The following is a 16,658-nucleotide window of genomic DNA, read 5'->3' as shown; positions in this document are numbered from 1 at the left end:
GATACTTGTGGTTATCTTAACTACAAAGGGAATAACAAAGACGTGCGGATTGAAAATCTACCTATCTTACCTTTAGGGGGAGTATTAGCTTTGTGATTATAATGTCAACAACGGCATTTATGGATTGAATGTGTACAGGTTATTGTGTTGTTGAAACTTGGAATCAAGCATATATGTAATGAATTCTTGTAATTTTTTTATCCATATGATGTAAGAGTTTTGTCACTAAAATTGACAAAGGGGGAGATTCTTAGAGCATAGATCGGTTCAACCCACCAAGCGTTGCTATGCCAAGTTTGGTTGTCATATTTTAGTGAATAAAAACTCATATAAAGAGTCGCTTGATCATTTACTAGAGTCAACTTCGTATAAGTTATCTAGAAAGTTACTAGGATATGAGACTTACAAGTATTACATGAAGACTTGAAGAATGTGAAGAAGTAAAGAGCTACAACGATGACATCATCCTTCCTCTTGAGGTTAGTAATATTTGACTTGAATAGTTTCAATCCTAACGTATCTTTCAAGTCGTGCATGTTGAAAACATAACTGCGAAGCTGTGAATGATTATACTCTAGTTAGACATAGTATTAAGGAATTACAATACGAAGTATCACGTCTATCTTTTGAACTTCGTATATAAGACATAGACATAATCGTACAAATGCTATTGTGATTATGTATATGGGTATGGGTGAAGATTTCGTCCTAGGAAACAATTCTTTACATTCGTTTAAGAAGTACAATTCATAAACTTGTTTTATGAATCGAAAGGGAAATCGCTAGGCTTATTGGTAGTGTTATTTATTGCAAATATTTGGATTACCAATATGTGTGTTTAGTATAACCGCTCATAACTTGTTTATTTATGTTGGCAAAACTATTCATAAGGCCTGACTTTTGTATTGGTATGACTTTTATTAGTGAAACCGATCTTAAGTAATCACCTGAGATGGTATGATCGATATTTGTAATTGGTGTGACCATTCCTAGTCATTGGGTAATCGATCCTAGAACTTGGTTGGGACTAATCACAAGATGTGTAATCGATCCTTGTAGTAGGTTAACAAGTTTTAGTAATTGGTGTAACCGATCCTATAACTTGTGCAACCGATCACAAGTAAGTACCACATAAATAAGTGGTAGCCGATCCTGGTACTTAGTTAACAATGTTTTGGAAACTAATGTGACCGATCCTAGTATCCACTTGGAGGTAGAACCGAAACTTATTTTGGTAGAACCATTAAACCCATGAAGGGTGATTGAATGTTTTTGATCAATCACATAGTTCTTAGAAATCAGATGAACCAATTTTAAACTCGTTTGGAAGTGTGGCAAATCGGTTCCAAGATTGTAAATATGAAAAAGGATTTACAAAGTAAAGATGTCGACATACTTCGAACATGTGCAGTAACTCTTATCTTTTATTTTTCAAAGATATTCCTTAATAACTAAAGGAGAATCCCGGATCGAAATAAATTGAGAATCTTTTAATTAAGGTTTTTAGTTTTATATGCTTTTAATTTCCAGCAATTAAAATGCATATCTTTAGAAAATAAAAATTTGTAATGTGCATTTACTAATTGGAGATTTTCTACTAAGATTTCAGTCAATATTTGGATAGAGCATTTACAGGAATTATGAAAACCGAATTTCGAAATATATTGGAGATTCCTTGGAGTCCAAACTTCCTTGGTCTATAAATATTGCAGTTTGAATTTCGAGCAAACTAATCCTCAGAGCCAGCAAAACTACCTAGTTGTGTTGTTACTGGTGGATCCGTCTATTCAGAGAGGAAAGTACCCTAATTAGGGGAAATCTCTTACGACCGCTCGTTTTAAAGACTTCTTTGGGATTGGGAAGCTCTACGAGTACCGTTGGTGGGAAACTAGATAATTGAAGTTTATTATTAGCTTTCGATTAATTTGATTGACTAACGGTGGTTGAACTTTGATTGCACCTAGTTTGTTTATGCTTGAGAATCTTATCTTCTGATATAAGATTCACTCAAACTAGATCGAAGTTTCGACGTGGATCTTTAGACTGTTTGTAGATCTAAATACGTCTTGTGATAATCCATTGTTAACAGAATCGCAAGAGATTCAATTTGATTGTGTGCAAGTGTTTATTGAAGTTCGAAGAAGATTTGAAGACAAAAAAGATTGCTTGTTTGAGTTCATAATCTTTGGTGTGCACAAAACTAGATGGGTTGGGGATCCAACTATAATCGGTTGATATTTGTGATAACCTTGATTGATTAGTTGGGTAGATCGGCATCAATATATTGTCTTTGTGACTAAGAGTATTGATTGCAAAATCTAGACCCAACTACTTTGGTAGTTGTATTTTTAGATAGATCTAAGAACCTGACAAAGGAGTTTATTGGGATAAACGGAAGAGCCTTTTGCCAAACTCATATCACTTGTTTGAAAAGAGTTGTTACCGAACAGATTTGTTGTTCGTTTATTGTTTGGAATACGAACCAGATGAATTGTTCCAAGTGCGGTACTTATTGCAAGTTGGAGGCGCAAGGATACATACGGAACTAGGTGAACTATAGGTTTAGTTGCTTGGTCACAACTATACGAAGTTGTTTTAGATTTTGTACAACGGCTTAATCCTAAGAGTATTCAATCCTATTGTGTTTGGTTAAGTCCGAACCTATTATCAAGTAATCATACTTCGTTGTTGTATTGTCTCGATCTTGTATCCATAGTCAATCACACAAGTTATCTTGTTGTCGTATTGTCTCGATCTCGTATCCATAGACGATCACACGAAGTGTGAAACGATTATTTGTAATGTCTCGACTCAGTCCATAAACATTCTCTCTCGGAGAAAGGACTTATAGGTGGAAAAGTTTTAGATTCAGGTATATTTGGGTACCCTCGTCTTTTCACTGTCAGACTCAATCTTTAAAAAAGTATATAAAAGAGTTATATCTTTATTTCTTAATGCAATCTGAAAATCGAACACATAGAAATCAGTGATCCTGATTAACATAAGAAACAATTTGGATGGTATAAAAAACTAATATCCAAGTGTCAATCAATTCAATCAACAACCTAAATGCCGGATTCAAGAACTGATTGAACTTACGCACAACCTATGATATTTCAATTATATAGAAAATATAATGCGGCAAAGAAATAACAAAGACACCAGAATTTTGTTAACGAGGAAACCGCAAATGCAGAAAAACCCCGAGACCTAGTCCATCTTTGAATACCATACTGCATTAAGCCGCTACAGACACTAGCCTACTCCAAGTTAACTTCCGACTGGAATGTAGTTGAGCCCTGACCAATCTCACACTGATCAAGTTACAGTTGCGCTCCTTTCATCTCTGAATCCCAGCAGGACTCTACGCACTTGATTCCCTTAGATGATCTCATCCACAACTAAGAGTTGCTACGACCCAAAGTCAAAGACTTGATAAACAAATCTGTCTCACACAAAAAAGTCTATTGAAATAGATGAATCTGTCTCCCACAGAAATACCTATGAGTTTCGTTCCGTCTTTTGATAAATCAAGGTGCACAGGAACCAATTGATATACCAGACTTATATTCCCGAAGAACAGCCTAGAAATATCAATCACCTCACAATAATCTTAATCGTATGGAAGTGAAACAAGATATTGTGGAATCACAAACGATGAGACGAAGATGTTTGTGGCTTCTTTTTATCTTACCTATCGGAGATAAATCTTGAGCAAATCTTAGAGAAGATAATACTCAATCACGATAGTATAAAGTAAGATCAGTACACACAAATACAGAGAAAATAGTTGGGTATGGCTTCACAATTCCAATAAAGTCTTCAAGTCGTTAACCTATTAGGGTTTTAGGAAAAACTTAGGTTAAAGGAGAATCGACTCTAGTTGCAACTAGTATCACACAGGAGGTGTGGGGATTAGGTTTCCCAATTGCTAGAGTTCTCCCTTATATAGTCTTCAAATCAGGGTTTGATAGCTTTGAAACAAAGCAATCAATATTCACTATTAGATGAGCTCCTGATTAGATTCAAGCTAATATCTTTCAACCGTTAGATCGAACTTAGCTTGTTACACACAAATGAAATGTACCTTCATTTAGATATGGGTAATCGTACCTAAACGTGTACACCAAGTTGGCTCAACAATAGTTAACCGAAATTAGCCATATGAACACTTTCATATCAACCTTATTCATCTTAATCACAACTAGTTCAAATGACTCAAATGAAACTAGTTATAGAGTTGTTCAATTGTTTATATTCTCATAAAAGTATACAAGACATAATGCAAGAAAAATCGGTTTGATTCACTCGAATCAATTCATGAACATTATAACCACGGGTTGCAAAAGATTGCATTCCTTATTATATATATAAATTTATTAGTTCATAACATAACCGATTCTAGAACACAACCCATTCAAGTATGCAAACGGGTACACATACCTAAGTAGCCGGACTTGGACTGTGTTCTCCAGTACGCAAACGGGTACGCATACTGTTGTACACTTCCAAACTTCAGTAGAAACCAGTACGCGTACGAGTACGCATACTAAAGTTTCTGAACTTCAAATGACTTCGCCAGTACGCATACAGGTACGCATACTCTATCTCCCGGACTTCACCTGACCAACCAGTACGTATACGGGTATACATACTATGTTCCCGATCTTGGATCAACACATGTGCAAGTACGCATACTGTGCTTATAATCCAATCATGGTTAATTGTTCTAAAATCCCATTTCAATCATTGAAACATTCTTAGAAGACGATAATAGCTGTCTCACACAAAATATTAGCTTCAAAGAAATTTTCAAGTGATCAAATGATCAATACGAAACATTCCGAGTCTACATCAAATGACTGTCTCCCATAAATCATGTAAGATGTTACCAGGCGATTTTCACATGATCATCTTTTGACTTTCGGCAAGAATATAAGATGAACTTGGTTAAAACGAAATCTTAGCAACTCATATTTCGAGAAATATATAAGTGAGTTAAACTCAGCTCGAAATATCAAATGTGTATACAATGAAGTCTATATAGCTATACGACTTTTGTGTCAAATAGGAGATAAAGTAGAAATAGACTTCTGAGTGATAGATGAGTTTCAGTCTCCACATACCTTTTGTTGATGAAGTTACACAAGCTCCCCTTAGTAGTTTTTCGTCTTCAATTGATGAACACCGTGAAGTCTAAAGCTCAACTACACATTCTATCCTAGTCCGAGACATATCTATAAGTAGACTAGAAATCAAGACTTATAGTTTTGATCACTAAACTTGACAAACAAGCTTGAGATAGCAACGTTTGCGAGTTCGACCGAGCAGTGCTCTAACAAATGCTACTGCGTCAGCTTATTTGCTATACATCTTGGGCAACTGTATCCTCCTTGAAAGTTCCGGAAGCTTGGTTGACGACAAGTATCTTCAACTATTGCATCCTTTTGATCAGATGCATAAGTATTCTTGGGGTATTGCGGTGGTTGCCTTCTTGAATACAAAGTTGACAAAGGCTTCAAGGACACTCACTAAGCAAGTTAACGGAAATCTATGTCTCTTCCAGGTAACTCTATTGTCTAAATCATTTATATTTGCAAAATGCTTGTAAGATGATATTCTTACTAAACTTCGTGTTTGCATAGGTTTGGGTATATGATCACTTCCCTACTTTGGTGAAATCCAACCCCCACATCAAAGTGAATATCAAGCTTGCGATTAATAAGCCAAGAGGACATAGATACAATTTTAGTGATGCTCATGAGAAGGATATGCGACAATAACTTATCAGCATGTGAATCGCCTTGGACAAATTGACTGCGGATGAGGTAATATTTAATCTGTATCGAGATGTTAGAAATGAAGGTATAATTGTAAGGAGAGATGATGTTGCATTCTACTATGGTCCCTTGTTTTACCCCCATGGATTTTTAATATACGATCCATATCGGGTAATGCGACAAGTGGGTTAAGTCCAAGAAGAACCCCATCCCGGTGATGATCTATTCTTTAAAGTGGTAAGGGAGGGGTGCAACACATCCCAAAAAAGTATTGGCGTCTGTTACGCTCCACCACCAGAGGCTTCTTATTGGAACGGAAGATGTGACCGTAAAACCGATACGAGTCTTTTGGACGAGGTGACCGAAGGTCATGAAGATCATGAAAATTACATGTCGAGGTACTTGGGTTTTGCTTGTCCTATTGTGATTAGGGAAAAGACTATTGAACAACCGGCTCGTAAGAGGAAGATGCCACCGAAAGACCCAATAACAAGTCTTAAGAACTTTGTAATTATTTAAACTTTCTCTTATTGTTTTAAGATTACGTTATCGAATCAGTCTATTAATTGTTTGTTGTTTAATGGAAAATAGAAGGAGCATTTGAAGACCCTTGTGAAGATGATGTGTTGTGCGATAAAAAGAGGAGAGCCTTTGTCGATTGAAGAGCAAACTAATCACATTGACTATGATAGCAATGTTTACAGTAAATATGCCGACAAGGTTATGAATTGGAAGAATGCTGGCCCTGACAGCAGAAATGGTGCAATTACCAGGATCGACAAGGTAAGAAAATTAATACCTTGCCGACTAAAGGTTAGTCGTAAATCTAATGAACAGATACTTTTCCGACTATATGCAGCATAATATGACCTTCTCATGTGTTACAACATTCATAAAGTCGGAAGGGTAAGAAAATTAAAACCCTGCTGACTAAAGGTTAGTCGAAAATCTAATGAACAGATACTTTGCCGACTAAATGCAGCATAATATGGTCTTCTCCTGTGCTACAAAAATCATAAAGTCGGCATGATAAGAAAATTACGACCCTGCCGACTAACACTTAGTTGACATTTTATTAAACAAATACATTGCCGACCATATACAACATAATATGACCTTTCCTATGTTTGAAAATTGTTTTATCCGACATGGTAAGAAAATTACGACCCTGCAGACAACGTGTTAGTCGGAATATTGGGGAAACAAAAACCAAGCCCGCGAGTTCAAGATTCAAATTTTTGCAAGTACAACTGCATTGATTGACTACCCTAACGGTCATATTTGGGCACCATCCTATAAATACACTAGTTCTCTCTACAAAACAACACACACCTATTTGCATATACTCTCCAAAGCTCATATCATCATCTACTCTTTCTAACTCTCCCAATAGCTCATATCACCTATTTACATACAAGAAATGGCATCATTTGATTCAAATGAAGATTTGACAATCACCAAATCATGGTACGCCGAAAGTCGAATAAAAAATCAGTCCTCCGTAAGGGTAGATGTCGAAACTTTTTGGGCAAAGGTATACAACAAATATAGGCAAGAGTTTGGGAATCTGAATGGAAGAAGTGTTCAACATATCCATGATAGACACCTAGTCATCGAAAACGGATACTTGCTTATTTAGCTATTCAACCTCGGATTTTAAATGCTACCCACTTTAACTTATCTGTTGAACAATTTGTAAGTATTTTTGTGGTTTATTTTACGTAATCCATGTTGTTTGATCTTCTTATTAAATACCACTAACAAAGTAAGTTTGTGTCGTGTTTTTGTAGCACCAAGTCGTGAAAGCGCGCTACTTGGAGGAAAAGGGGGAAGCATTCGCATTTGATGCAAGCTATCATTTGGTGATGTCCAAAATCCGGAGTATGCCCCTGAGATGATGGTGGGTGAATCAGACTCGGATTCCTCCGACGAAGATTGATGAATTTAGAAGTTTTTCTATAGGTTTTGTGGGTAGATCTCTATGTAAATCCTCACGAAACTATAACTCTTCCACTAGGGTCGCCTAGGGGTTCAAAGACTTGATGCACGTGCTAAGTGCATCCGTTATTCCTACGACAAGGAATTAGATTTTATGTTTCAATCAATGTAGTAACAAAAATTGCATGAATAAAATGAATTACATCTTTCTAGAATCTGTTTTCTGTTGGGTATAAATTCGGCAAGGTTGTAAGATTACAACAATGCCGACTATATTTTGGCCATCAAGGTAAGAAATTAATTAAGTGCCGACTATACGTTGGCCGACAAGGTGAGAAATTAATTAAATGTCGATGATAGGCTAGATGGCAGGGTAAGAAATCAATAAGATGCCGACTAGTGAAGCATTTACAACAGTCTCCTGTGTGTCAAAAATAATACAGTCGGCATTGTTATTTAGAAACAATCATGCCGGCAAAAGTTAGTCGGCATCGTCTTCATTCGTCAACCTTGCCGGCCAAGCACGTCGACATCTTCTTCATTCGTCGACCCTGCCGACTTTTCATACTTTCAGAACTGAAAGTGTCGAATTCTTCTTTAATTTTGAGTATGATTTCATACATCAGCTTTGCAATCCCTTTTTTTATAAGTGTTTGGGTAGTATGTTTTCATTTCCGTTGCAAATTTTTTTCTCAAAACGATTTTTTTCATCAAAAATCTCCCACATGAGTTCAATCAAAAACAAAATTTCATAACTTAAATTCATAAGTTTTAATCTAACTCAATTAATCAATCTAAACTCAATTAATTAATCTAATCAGATTTTTTTAGTGTTAATTAATCAAGAATATATTAGCCATTTAGGAAATACATGGTTACGGGGTATCTTGTTTTACTTCAAAATGACCCAGATTTTATCTCATTAGGTATCCTTCATTTAATTTGGGTATACCCCAGTCTCGCCAGAATATTTACATACAATTACGAAAGAAATATATATAAAAAATGTTTGATATATACATGCCGTAGAAATAAAATTCGAAAATAAAATTGTGGTAGTACTCCGAGATTTTTACCAAAAATTTCCCCGAATAAAATTGTACTACGGACCGAAATCCGGAACCGACTACATTTGGATACCAAATATAGTAACTCGGATCGAGAATCGGTTCGGTAGCAATTCCCACAGGTGGAAATAGCCAGGTTCCCACACGAATAAAAACGATAAATAATACTAAGATAATATGAACCGTCTATACATCCAAAATCTCCCCAATAAAGTCTTTTCCTTTTCCTTTTCCTTTACTCTCCCCGTTTATATTTATAGCACGCAACCCCACTCCGTTAAGATAGAACAAAAGAAAAAGGAAAAAATATCTCTCCGTTATTCTCTCTCCTTTCCTTCTCGAATCTCAACCTCAGCTTAGATCAGAACCAAAAAAAACACGAACGAAACAGGTAAAAACAAGATCTCTCCTTCTCTCTCTGTCTTCTCGTTCCTCTCTCTCGACAGCCAGAATCACCGATTTTAGGTGTTCATCCCTTCGTTTTTCTTTTACGACTGTGTTTTTTCCGTTCTTTGTTTCCTTTCGATTTTGCTTGGGTTTTTGTCTCGTGATTTTTCTGAGATTTCCCTTGTAGGTTAATTGTTAAATTTTTTAATCTATGTGGTTCGTTTGTGTTTGTTGATGGAAACCTTAACTGGGTTATGATTTTTCATGTTTCTGTGCTTGTGGGTTTTGATTCGCGGATTGTAAAATTCTGAAGTGGTGGTGTGTTGTCGTTGTTGTTATTAGGTGTGAAATATGGCGGGAAAAGGAGGAAAAGGGCTTTTGGCGGGAAAGACTACTGCCGCTAACAAAGACAAAGACAAGAAGAGACCAGTATCTAGGTCATCTCGTGCTGGACTGCAGGTAAAACCCTTTTTTTTCTCTTTTTTTTTCAGATGGAACACAGTTAGTTCTATGTCTTGTTGTCAAGAGTTTCTGGACTCTTTGTAGTCTTTATAATATGCAATGCTTGACAACTTCACTGAGTTTGAAACTATAATCAGCTTGATCTGTTGGTACTGGGCTTTAAATTAGTATATCATACATATTACCAGATAAACTAGCAATAAGTCTACATCAGTGAAGGAAATTATTTGAATAGTCTGTGAAATTGGAGATGTGAATGTCTTTTGACATGTTGGAGTTTAAGAATATAAAGCTTATTTGTTGGACTCGATTTGACATTTACACCCTGAATATCGTCTTACTTGTACTTAGTTGTTTAACAAATTGAAGATGATTTAGAGGAATTTTGAATGATACTTGATATTGGTAGGGTTGAAAAACACATAATTTCTTAAGAACTGTTTGAATTGCATTGTTGTTGTTGGGTTATAGTTGAGAGATTTTGATCATGTACATGCAAGGGTTCAGGTTCCAAAGTTCATATCTCGATAACTAGTTATCTATACCCCGCTTTTTTCCAAATTGAGCACCTTTGCATTTGTGTTGCATTGTAGTATTAGTGTACCTGAATTTACTAGTTCTCATTTTTGTATATAATGAAGTTTCTTTATGAGGTCGTGTTAGCTTATCCACTGCCCATGGCTTTGTAAGCAATTTTTTACCACTCCAGTATGAAACTACAGCGTATTTTGTTTATTAAGCTATAGTTACAAAGGAGCATCGTCTTTGTTAACTCTTGGTGATGGAAGTTCTGGCCTTAGCCTCCATTATCTCTAATTTATGACCCTTTAGACTAGGAAAGACCAAGAGATTGACTCCATAGAACAACTTTTATTTGTCTGCCTTATTTATTTCTCTTGTAGTTTGATTTTTCATTTTTGCGTAGCACGTCTAATTGTTTTCGAAATGTCTCCTGAGAAGCATAACCTTTTAATTTCCGACTTGGTTAAACATAGATTTAAACTTTTTAAGTCTTTCTTTTGGAAGTCAACCTCGTTAAGGCTCAAGGAGCCTGTTATTGGACAGTACGATGGTGATGCAGATTAGGAGAACTCCTTGTATATTACTTACCTGCTAGTTTAAGCTCACTTCGGATAATGAAATTTGACTTGCACTTCTTTCAAGGTACTGACTAGCTCTAAAAGCAAGCAACTATGTCATACTATATATACAGCCAACATATCTTGCCACCAACAGTAGAAGAGCCGTCAAAGCACCACACCTGATTGACACAGGTCTAGTAGCAATAGTTAGGTACTATCACCAATAACCATTACCCTCCTGAGCCTCCTCACTACTTCGGCTAGTCACTCTATCAAGGTCTCCATGATTGTTGCATCTGCTTCTGCTACCTTCTGGTCTATGTTCTTTCATAAGTTCTGGAATGCAGAATTCTCACGATATTTTTCGGCTTTGAAACCTATAATCTGCTCATTATGTTGGTGTTGAGCTTCAAGTTTGTACATTGTCTACATTTCAGTTAAATATTATACATCTATAAGGTAAAACATCAATAACGTTAGTGCAGGATATTATCTAAATTGGATGTGAAAATGGATGTCAATTTGTCCTTTGGCATGTTGAACTTTAGAATAATTTCGATGTTAGAACAGCTCTGACATGCATAGCCCGACTTGTTTCTTTCCTACACGTAGTGGTTCAACGAATTTAAGATGATTTAGAGAGGAATGTTAGATGAAATTTGGCATGGGTCTGGTTAAAAATCTGTCGTTGCTGTTAAATATTCTTCTCCTTTTCTTGTTGTTGTCATTGGTGTGATATCCACAAAATTTTGGTCATCTTAATTTATACTTCCAACAAACTATCCAACCCTGCTTTTGTTTTCAAATTTCCCACTTATGGTCGTGAATAATATGATATCTTCGTAGGTTTCTGTATAATATCTATACTAATATTGTTAGTTATTGTATTATATCTAATTAATCTTCTTCAGTTTATCCATGGCTTTAGGCTGTTTAAGCAATTATTTACCACCTCAGTATTTACGGGGTATCTTGTCTATTAATATAGAGTTCGTACAGTGTTAGTTTTTCTTTTATGGGGTGTGAAGAAGCATTTTCTTGGTAAACCTTTTGTGATGAAGTTATAACATTGCCTGTATAATTATTTAATAATTTGACCCTTTGATGAACTGTTTGGGTATGGTTTGATAGTTCAACAACTTTGAGACTTGATCTGGTAATATGTATTGATCAGTTCTGCTAACCATGTATATAAAATATAAGTTACTTCGTTTGGTTGATATTCAAGCCGACAAAACAGTTGATGTCAATTTGTACTTCTAGTCGTGCACTACAATCTGAAGCTTAGAATTATTAGGCGTAATTGTTCAAGGCTTCCAGTTGCTTGATATTTAGTGTGCAAATCGTGTATGTTGCAGCTTATAGACATCTGGGATTCGTGGCTAATCCTGTAGTGATGTCTGTTTGTTGTATGTGAAATGGAAATGTCAATATATAGCTTTTGTTTTGTTTTTGTATCTTTTGAAAATGTTTACAAGTCAACAGAGAAACGTTGCTTGTGGGTCTTGTTGTGTCTATGCTTTCAATCATTCTTTTTAAAAGAAATTAAGTGATCCACTTAAGTTAGTTGATAGGATCTGGAAACATTGTTGGGTCTATGGAAAGAGCACAAAAGATACTTAATATTACATCTTGTCAAATTCATTTTAATTTTTGCTTGGTAAAACTAGCTTCGGAGCTGTAAAACGAGTCACATCTGTTGCTTTATAATGTGCTTATTTATGTTCTTTTCACATCTTTGGAATCCTTGATATATTAAGTAGAGTTTTTTTGTTTAAATTTGATCTAGGTTTTTTTAGTGCTCCCTTTTTGATCTCTTTGCATCTGCAGTGCGAATGTATATAGAACATGCTCCATGTTGTTTGTCTCTGACAAGTATTTAACTTTCATTGCCTTGGGTGTTGTGTTTCATTCACACAGTTGGAAGTCGATTCTTTTTCAGCTCCATTCTACCTTTGATCCATTACCATATTTAAAACTTTATGGTTCTGAGTGCGTTAAAGTTAAGCTTCGAAGTTTCAGATATTGTTTCCTCGGCTATTATTATCATCTGGTATTCTGGTTAAAATTCTACTTCTTTTATGTGAATGTTCGGATTCCAGTCGAGTGTTTGGGTTACTGCTGCATCTGGATGTTTCTCTTTTCTCTTGTTCAAAATACAACTTTAGAATTGGTGTCAAGCATTCTCTGTTAGTTTTACTATGTTCAGCATTGCTCTCTACCTCTCTCCAGCCTCAGTGCTTGTTTTTATTATTCTATCGCTGATATTTTACATTTACCTAATCCTTCTAATAATTGAATTCCAGTTCCCCGTTGGACGTATTCATCGACACCTTAAAACTAGGATTGCTGCCAATGGGCGTGTGGGTGCAACAGCTGCAATTTACACTGCAGCTATCCTTGAATACTTGACTGCAGAAGTACTAGAGCTTGCTGGAAATGCTAGTAAAGATTTGAAGGTCAAACGTATAACCCCAAGACATCTTCAATTAGCTATTAGAGGTGATGAGGAGCTGGATACACTGATAAAGGGAACAATTGCTGGTGGTGGTGTTATCCCACATATCCACAAATCTCTCATTAACAAGTCCTCCAAGGAGTAAGAAGAAGTTGTTGCCATGGCGGGGTTTCTCTCAAATTCTTTTCTTCTTCTTTCGGCTTCAGCACACCTTTTTGGGAGTGTTTTAATTAGTCTATGGAACCTTTAGCATAGTGGGGTCCGTTTCTGCTTTCACTCTTTCCTATTTGTGTAGTTATGTTGATCTTAGAAAAGTTTGGTGGGTAAGATTTAGTCCTTGTTTATGTTTTACTACTTCTAAAGCTGGCTGGATGGATGTAATTTTAATTTGCTTAATCACTGTGGTACGTTTAGAGGGATTATCAGTACAATATGATTGGAGTCGATCAAAAAATCATATCATCGACCTATGTCTATGTGTTGAGTAACTTTAATGGATAAGATTTCTGTAGTACAAGTCACTTAGTTGCTTAGTTTTACTTTTTTATAGATCAGGCCTCTTTGTTACTAAGATTTGTTGCAGTATGCCCATCTTCTACTCGAGTAAATGGAATTAGCAAACTGGAAAAATTGTTGAACTAGAAATGGTTCACGGACTTGTACTATTGTGTTACAAAACTAGAGAAGCAATAATAGTGTGGATTTGTTTTCACTTGGGGCACTAGTACTGTTGGTATGCTGAAGTTACTGGTTTTCTTACCTTTTACCTTGAAGATATTGGTTTCCTTACTTTTTACCTTGTGCTCTGTATTCTCTGGCCTCCCAAACGAGCAAGATCTCTGGCCAGGTTAAGCAGCTAGCTCTTTTTGGTTTGGGTCCTGCACGAATATGTATGTCTACTTTAGGTAGAACTGCAAAAGTCTCAAGATTGCGAGGTGAGCAGCTTGTTGAACCGGAGGCTAGTCTGATGCTATCCCTAGTTTTCCAAAATATTCCTACCACGAATAAGATAAGAAAAACGATCGATGGATCCTCTAATCCAAAATATTCCTACCACCAGTTTGTTTGAACAAACATAAGAAAATCAAAGTAATATGTGGTACGTAACTGAAAGTAACAAAGTATGTCATGATATTCTGAAGTGCCGGCCATTTGGCGAATTAGTTGTAACAAAAAGAGGAGGTACACAATGTATGATGGAATCTTTAGAACTGAACTTCGTTTTTAACGTTACAATTACAAACAAACATCTAAACAAGAGAGGTAACTACGTATCTAGAGGGTCTTCTTACAAATAGTAAAATATGAATCAAGCAGCTACCAACATTGATAAAAACTTGTCGAGTAGAGGGGAAAAAAAACTTCTGAGCGGGTTACAAAGAAAAGGGAAAAGCACTATTTGCAAACGTGCATAATCAACCATATCAAGGGGATCTCCATACACGTTCCAGTTACGCCCTACTTCTGGCTCACTGACTGCATGCGTTTATTTTGTGCACCTTTGCTACTTTGCTTCCAAATTGCTCTCTTATGTTTCGCGGATCATCAAGATTTATAGTTACAATGTCCAAGTAATTTTCCCTCACTCTCAAGAGCTCTGATCACTGAAGTCATTATTTCTCCATCCATACACACAAAAATATATAGCTCTTATATTTGGAAGCAACTATGTTGTCATCACAACCCCATAGAGGATGCAGTCTAGTGTCGTCAAATGTTAGGGTTGCTACCAAATTTACACATAATTCAAAATGTTATTCTCCTCGTTCCGCTATTGTTCGGGCAGTACTTACGACCAAACCTACTGCTACCACCAGTACTACAAATGTGATAGATCACGCAATTCCTACACCTATTGTTTACAAAGACAATTGGTTCGATCGACTCGCCATTAAGCATATTTCTCAAAGCATCCAAGCTATTACAGGTACATACTTTTCATAGTCTACATGTACACATATGAGCATCGTTCTCTTTTCAGATCAATTGCATATACATGTATTAATTGGCTGAATGGATTAATATTAGCATACTGGTACTGCATGTGAACAGAAATAAAAAATGATAAGAGTGGTTACGAAAGTTTTGTAGAGGCGTCAGCTGCCGTGATTCAAATTTCCAAAGACACGAAGATGCAACAAGAATTGGTTATCCAAACTCTCAATAAAGCTTTCCCTAAACGCATCCTCTCCTTGGTATAATCAACTTCTTGCAATTCACATTTGATATCTCATGTTAGCTCTGAATGTATCAATGTCCTACAAAAGTGTAATGGCAACTGCAAGATGAAACTTAGCTTATATAAAGACAACTCTCTTTATTGATGTTTAGAAAATCTCTCAAAACTCAACACAAGCTCTAATCTTGCTCATATGATCAAACCACAACTTTGGTGATCATATATATATAGAACTATGAATTCCTTTTCCTAGTCCTATTACCTTATTACATGTCTTTCCTTTTCTTAGAACTAGATGACTTCTAATTCCCTTAGGATTACATCAATTTCCTAATCTTGTCCTAACCAGCTTGTTAGTGACTTTTATGTTGAAGTTTAACCAACATTCTCCCCGTTAAGCTTCAACCTTACCCGTGACATATCTTGTACTCCAATCAATTGTCTCATTTCTTCAAACTTGATCCGAGCTAATGCCTTTGTCAATATATCTGCTTTCTGCTCAGTTCCTGGTATGTGTTCAACGTTGATGATCTCCTTCTCGATACATTCTCGTATGAAATGATACCTTTTGTGAATGTGTTTCGTCTTCCCATGAAACACTGGATTTTTAGTAAGTGCAATTGCAGACTTATTATCAATCTTGATGAGAACTTTTCAGGTTCTCTTCCTTTGATTTCACCCAACAGTTCTTGAAGCCATATTGATTGTTTAACTGCTTCTGTTGCGGCCATAAACTCAGGTTCACAGGATGAGAGGCTACAGTGTCTTGCTTCTGTGAACACCATGTAATAGGTGCTTCACCTAGATAAAATATATGACCAGTTGTACCTTTTCCATCATCTTGGTCAATATTATGATTGCTGTCACTATACCCAACAATTCCTTTTGATCCTTGTCGACCATACTTCAATCCATAGCTGATTGTTCCTCTTAGATATCTCAATATCTGCTTTATTACATCACCATGAGACTTTCGTGGACTCTGCATATAACGGCTTGCTACTCCCACAGAGAAAGCCAAGTCTGGTCTTGTGTGTAACAAGTATCTAAGGCATCCAACATTTCTTCTTTAACTCGTTGGATCAATCTCAGCTTCTTCTTGTGCCTTTGAAACTTTAAGTCCAAACTCCATTGGTATCTTAGTTGGATTACAAGTTTCAAGTCCTGCTTCTTTCAGAATTCTCCTTTCATAAGCTTCTTGTTTAATCTGAATCCCATCTACTCCTTGATGGACTTCTATGCCAAGGTAATAAGTGAGTTTTCCGAGGTCTGACATCTCAAACTTTGATGACATTTCTCTCTTGA

The 16,658-nt window shown here is 36.2% G+C and overlaps 2 protein-coding genes across 3 annotated transcripts; both read left to right on the top strand.

Moving 5' to 3' along the window:
• The first annotated feature begins 9,016 nt into the window (after positions 1-9,016).
• Positions 9,017-13,695, top strand: LOC113347196 (histone H2A variant 1-like). Of its 2 annotated transcripts, none has more exons than XM_026590800.1 (3): positions 9,017-9,176; positions 9,515-9,631; positions 13,023-13,695. In XM_026590800.1, the coding sequence occupies exons 2-3, from the start codon at positions 9,524-9,526 to the stop codon at positions 13,317-13,319; spliced, it is 405 nt and encodes a 134-aa protein (XP_026446585.1). In that variant the 5' UTR covers positions 9,017-9,176; positions 9,515-9,523; the 3' UTR covers positions 13,320-13,695. The 2 variants fall into 2 exon arrangements, with proteins under 2 accessions (XP_026446585.1, XP_026446586.1); XM_026590801.1 differs by having other exon boundaries at positions 9,078-9,250.
• An 859-nt stretch (positions 13,696-14,554) lies between these two features.
• Positions 14,555-15,445, top strand: LOC113353071 (beta-carotene isomerase D27, chloroplastic-like). The gene is made up of 2 exons (XM_026596784.1): positions 14,555-15,101; positions 15,227-15,445. The coding sequence occupies exons 1-2, from the start codon at positions 14,843-14,845 to the stop codon at positions 15,373-15,375; spliced, it is 408 nt and encodes a 135-aa protein (XP_026452569.1). The 5' UTR covers positions 14,555-14,842; the 3' UTR covers positions 15,376-15,445.
• The last annotated feature ends 1,213 nt before the right edge of the window (positions 15,446-16,658 follow it).

This window comes from Papaver somniferum, chromosome 2 (assembly GCF_003573695.1).
Source record: "Papaver somniferum cultivar HN1 chromosome 2, ASM357369v1, whole genome shotgun sequence".
In the NCBI taxonomy this organism is placed as follows: domain Eukaryota; kingdom Viridiplantae; phylum Streptophyta; class Magnoliopsida; order Ranunculales; family Papaveraceae; genus Papaver; species Papaver somniferum.
The sequence above is the reverse complement of the archived record's forward strand: the minus strand, read 5'-3'. Positions and strand labels throughout refer to the sequence as shown.

Bases quoted from the DNA above. Each gene is read 5' to 3' on its own strand.
- LOC113347196 (XM_026590800.1), top strand. From the start codon at position 9,524: ATGGCGGGAAAAGGAGGAAAAGGGCTTTTGGCGGGAAAGACTACTGCC. The intron at 9,632-13,022 runs GTAAAACCCTTT...ATTGAATTCCAG, and splicing joins CATCTCGTGCTGGACTGCAG to TTCCCCGTTGGACGTATTCA.
- LOC113353071 (XM_026596784.1), top strand. From the start codon at position 14,843: ATGTTGTCATCACAACCCCATAGAGGATGCAGTCTAGTGTCGTCAAAT. The intron at 15,102-15,226 runs GTACATACTTTT...GCATGTGAACAG, and splicing joins AAGCATCCAAGCTATTACAG to AAATAAAAAATGATAAGAGT.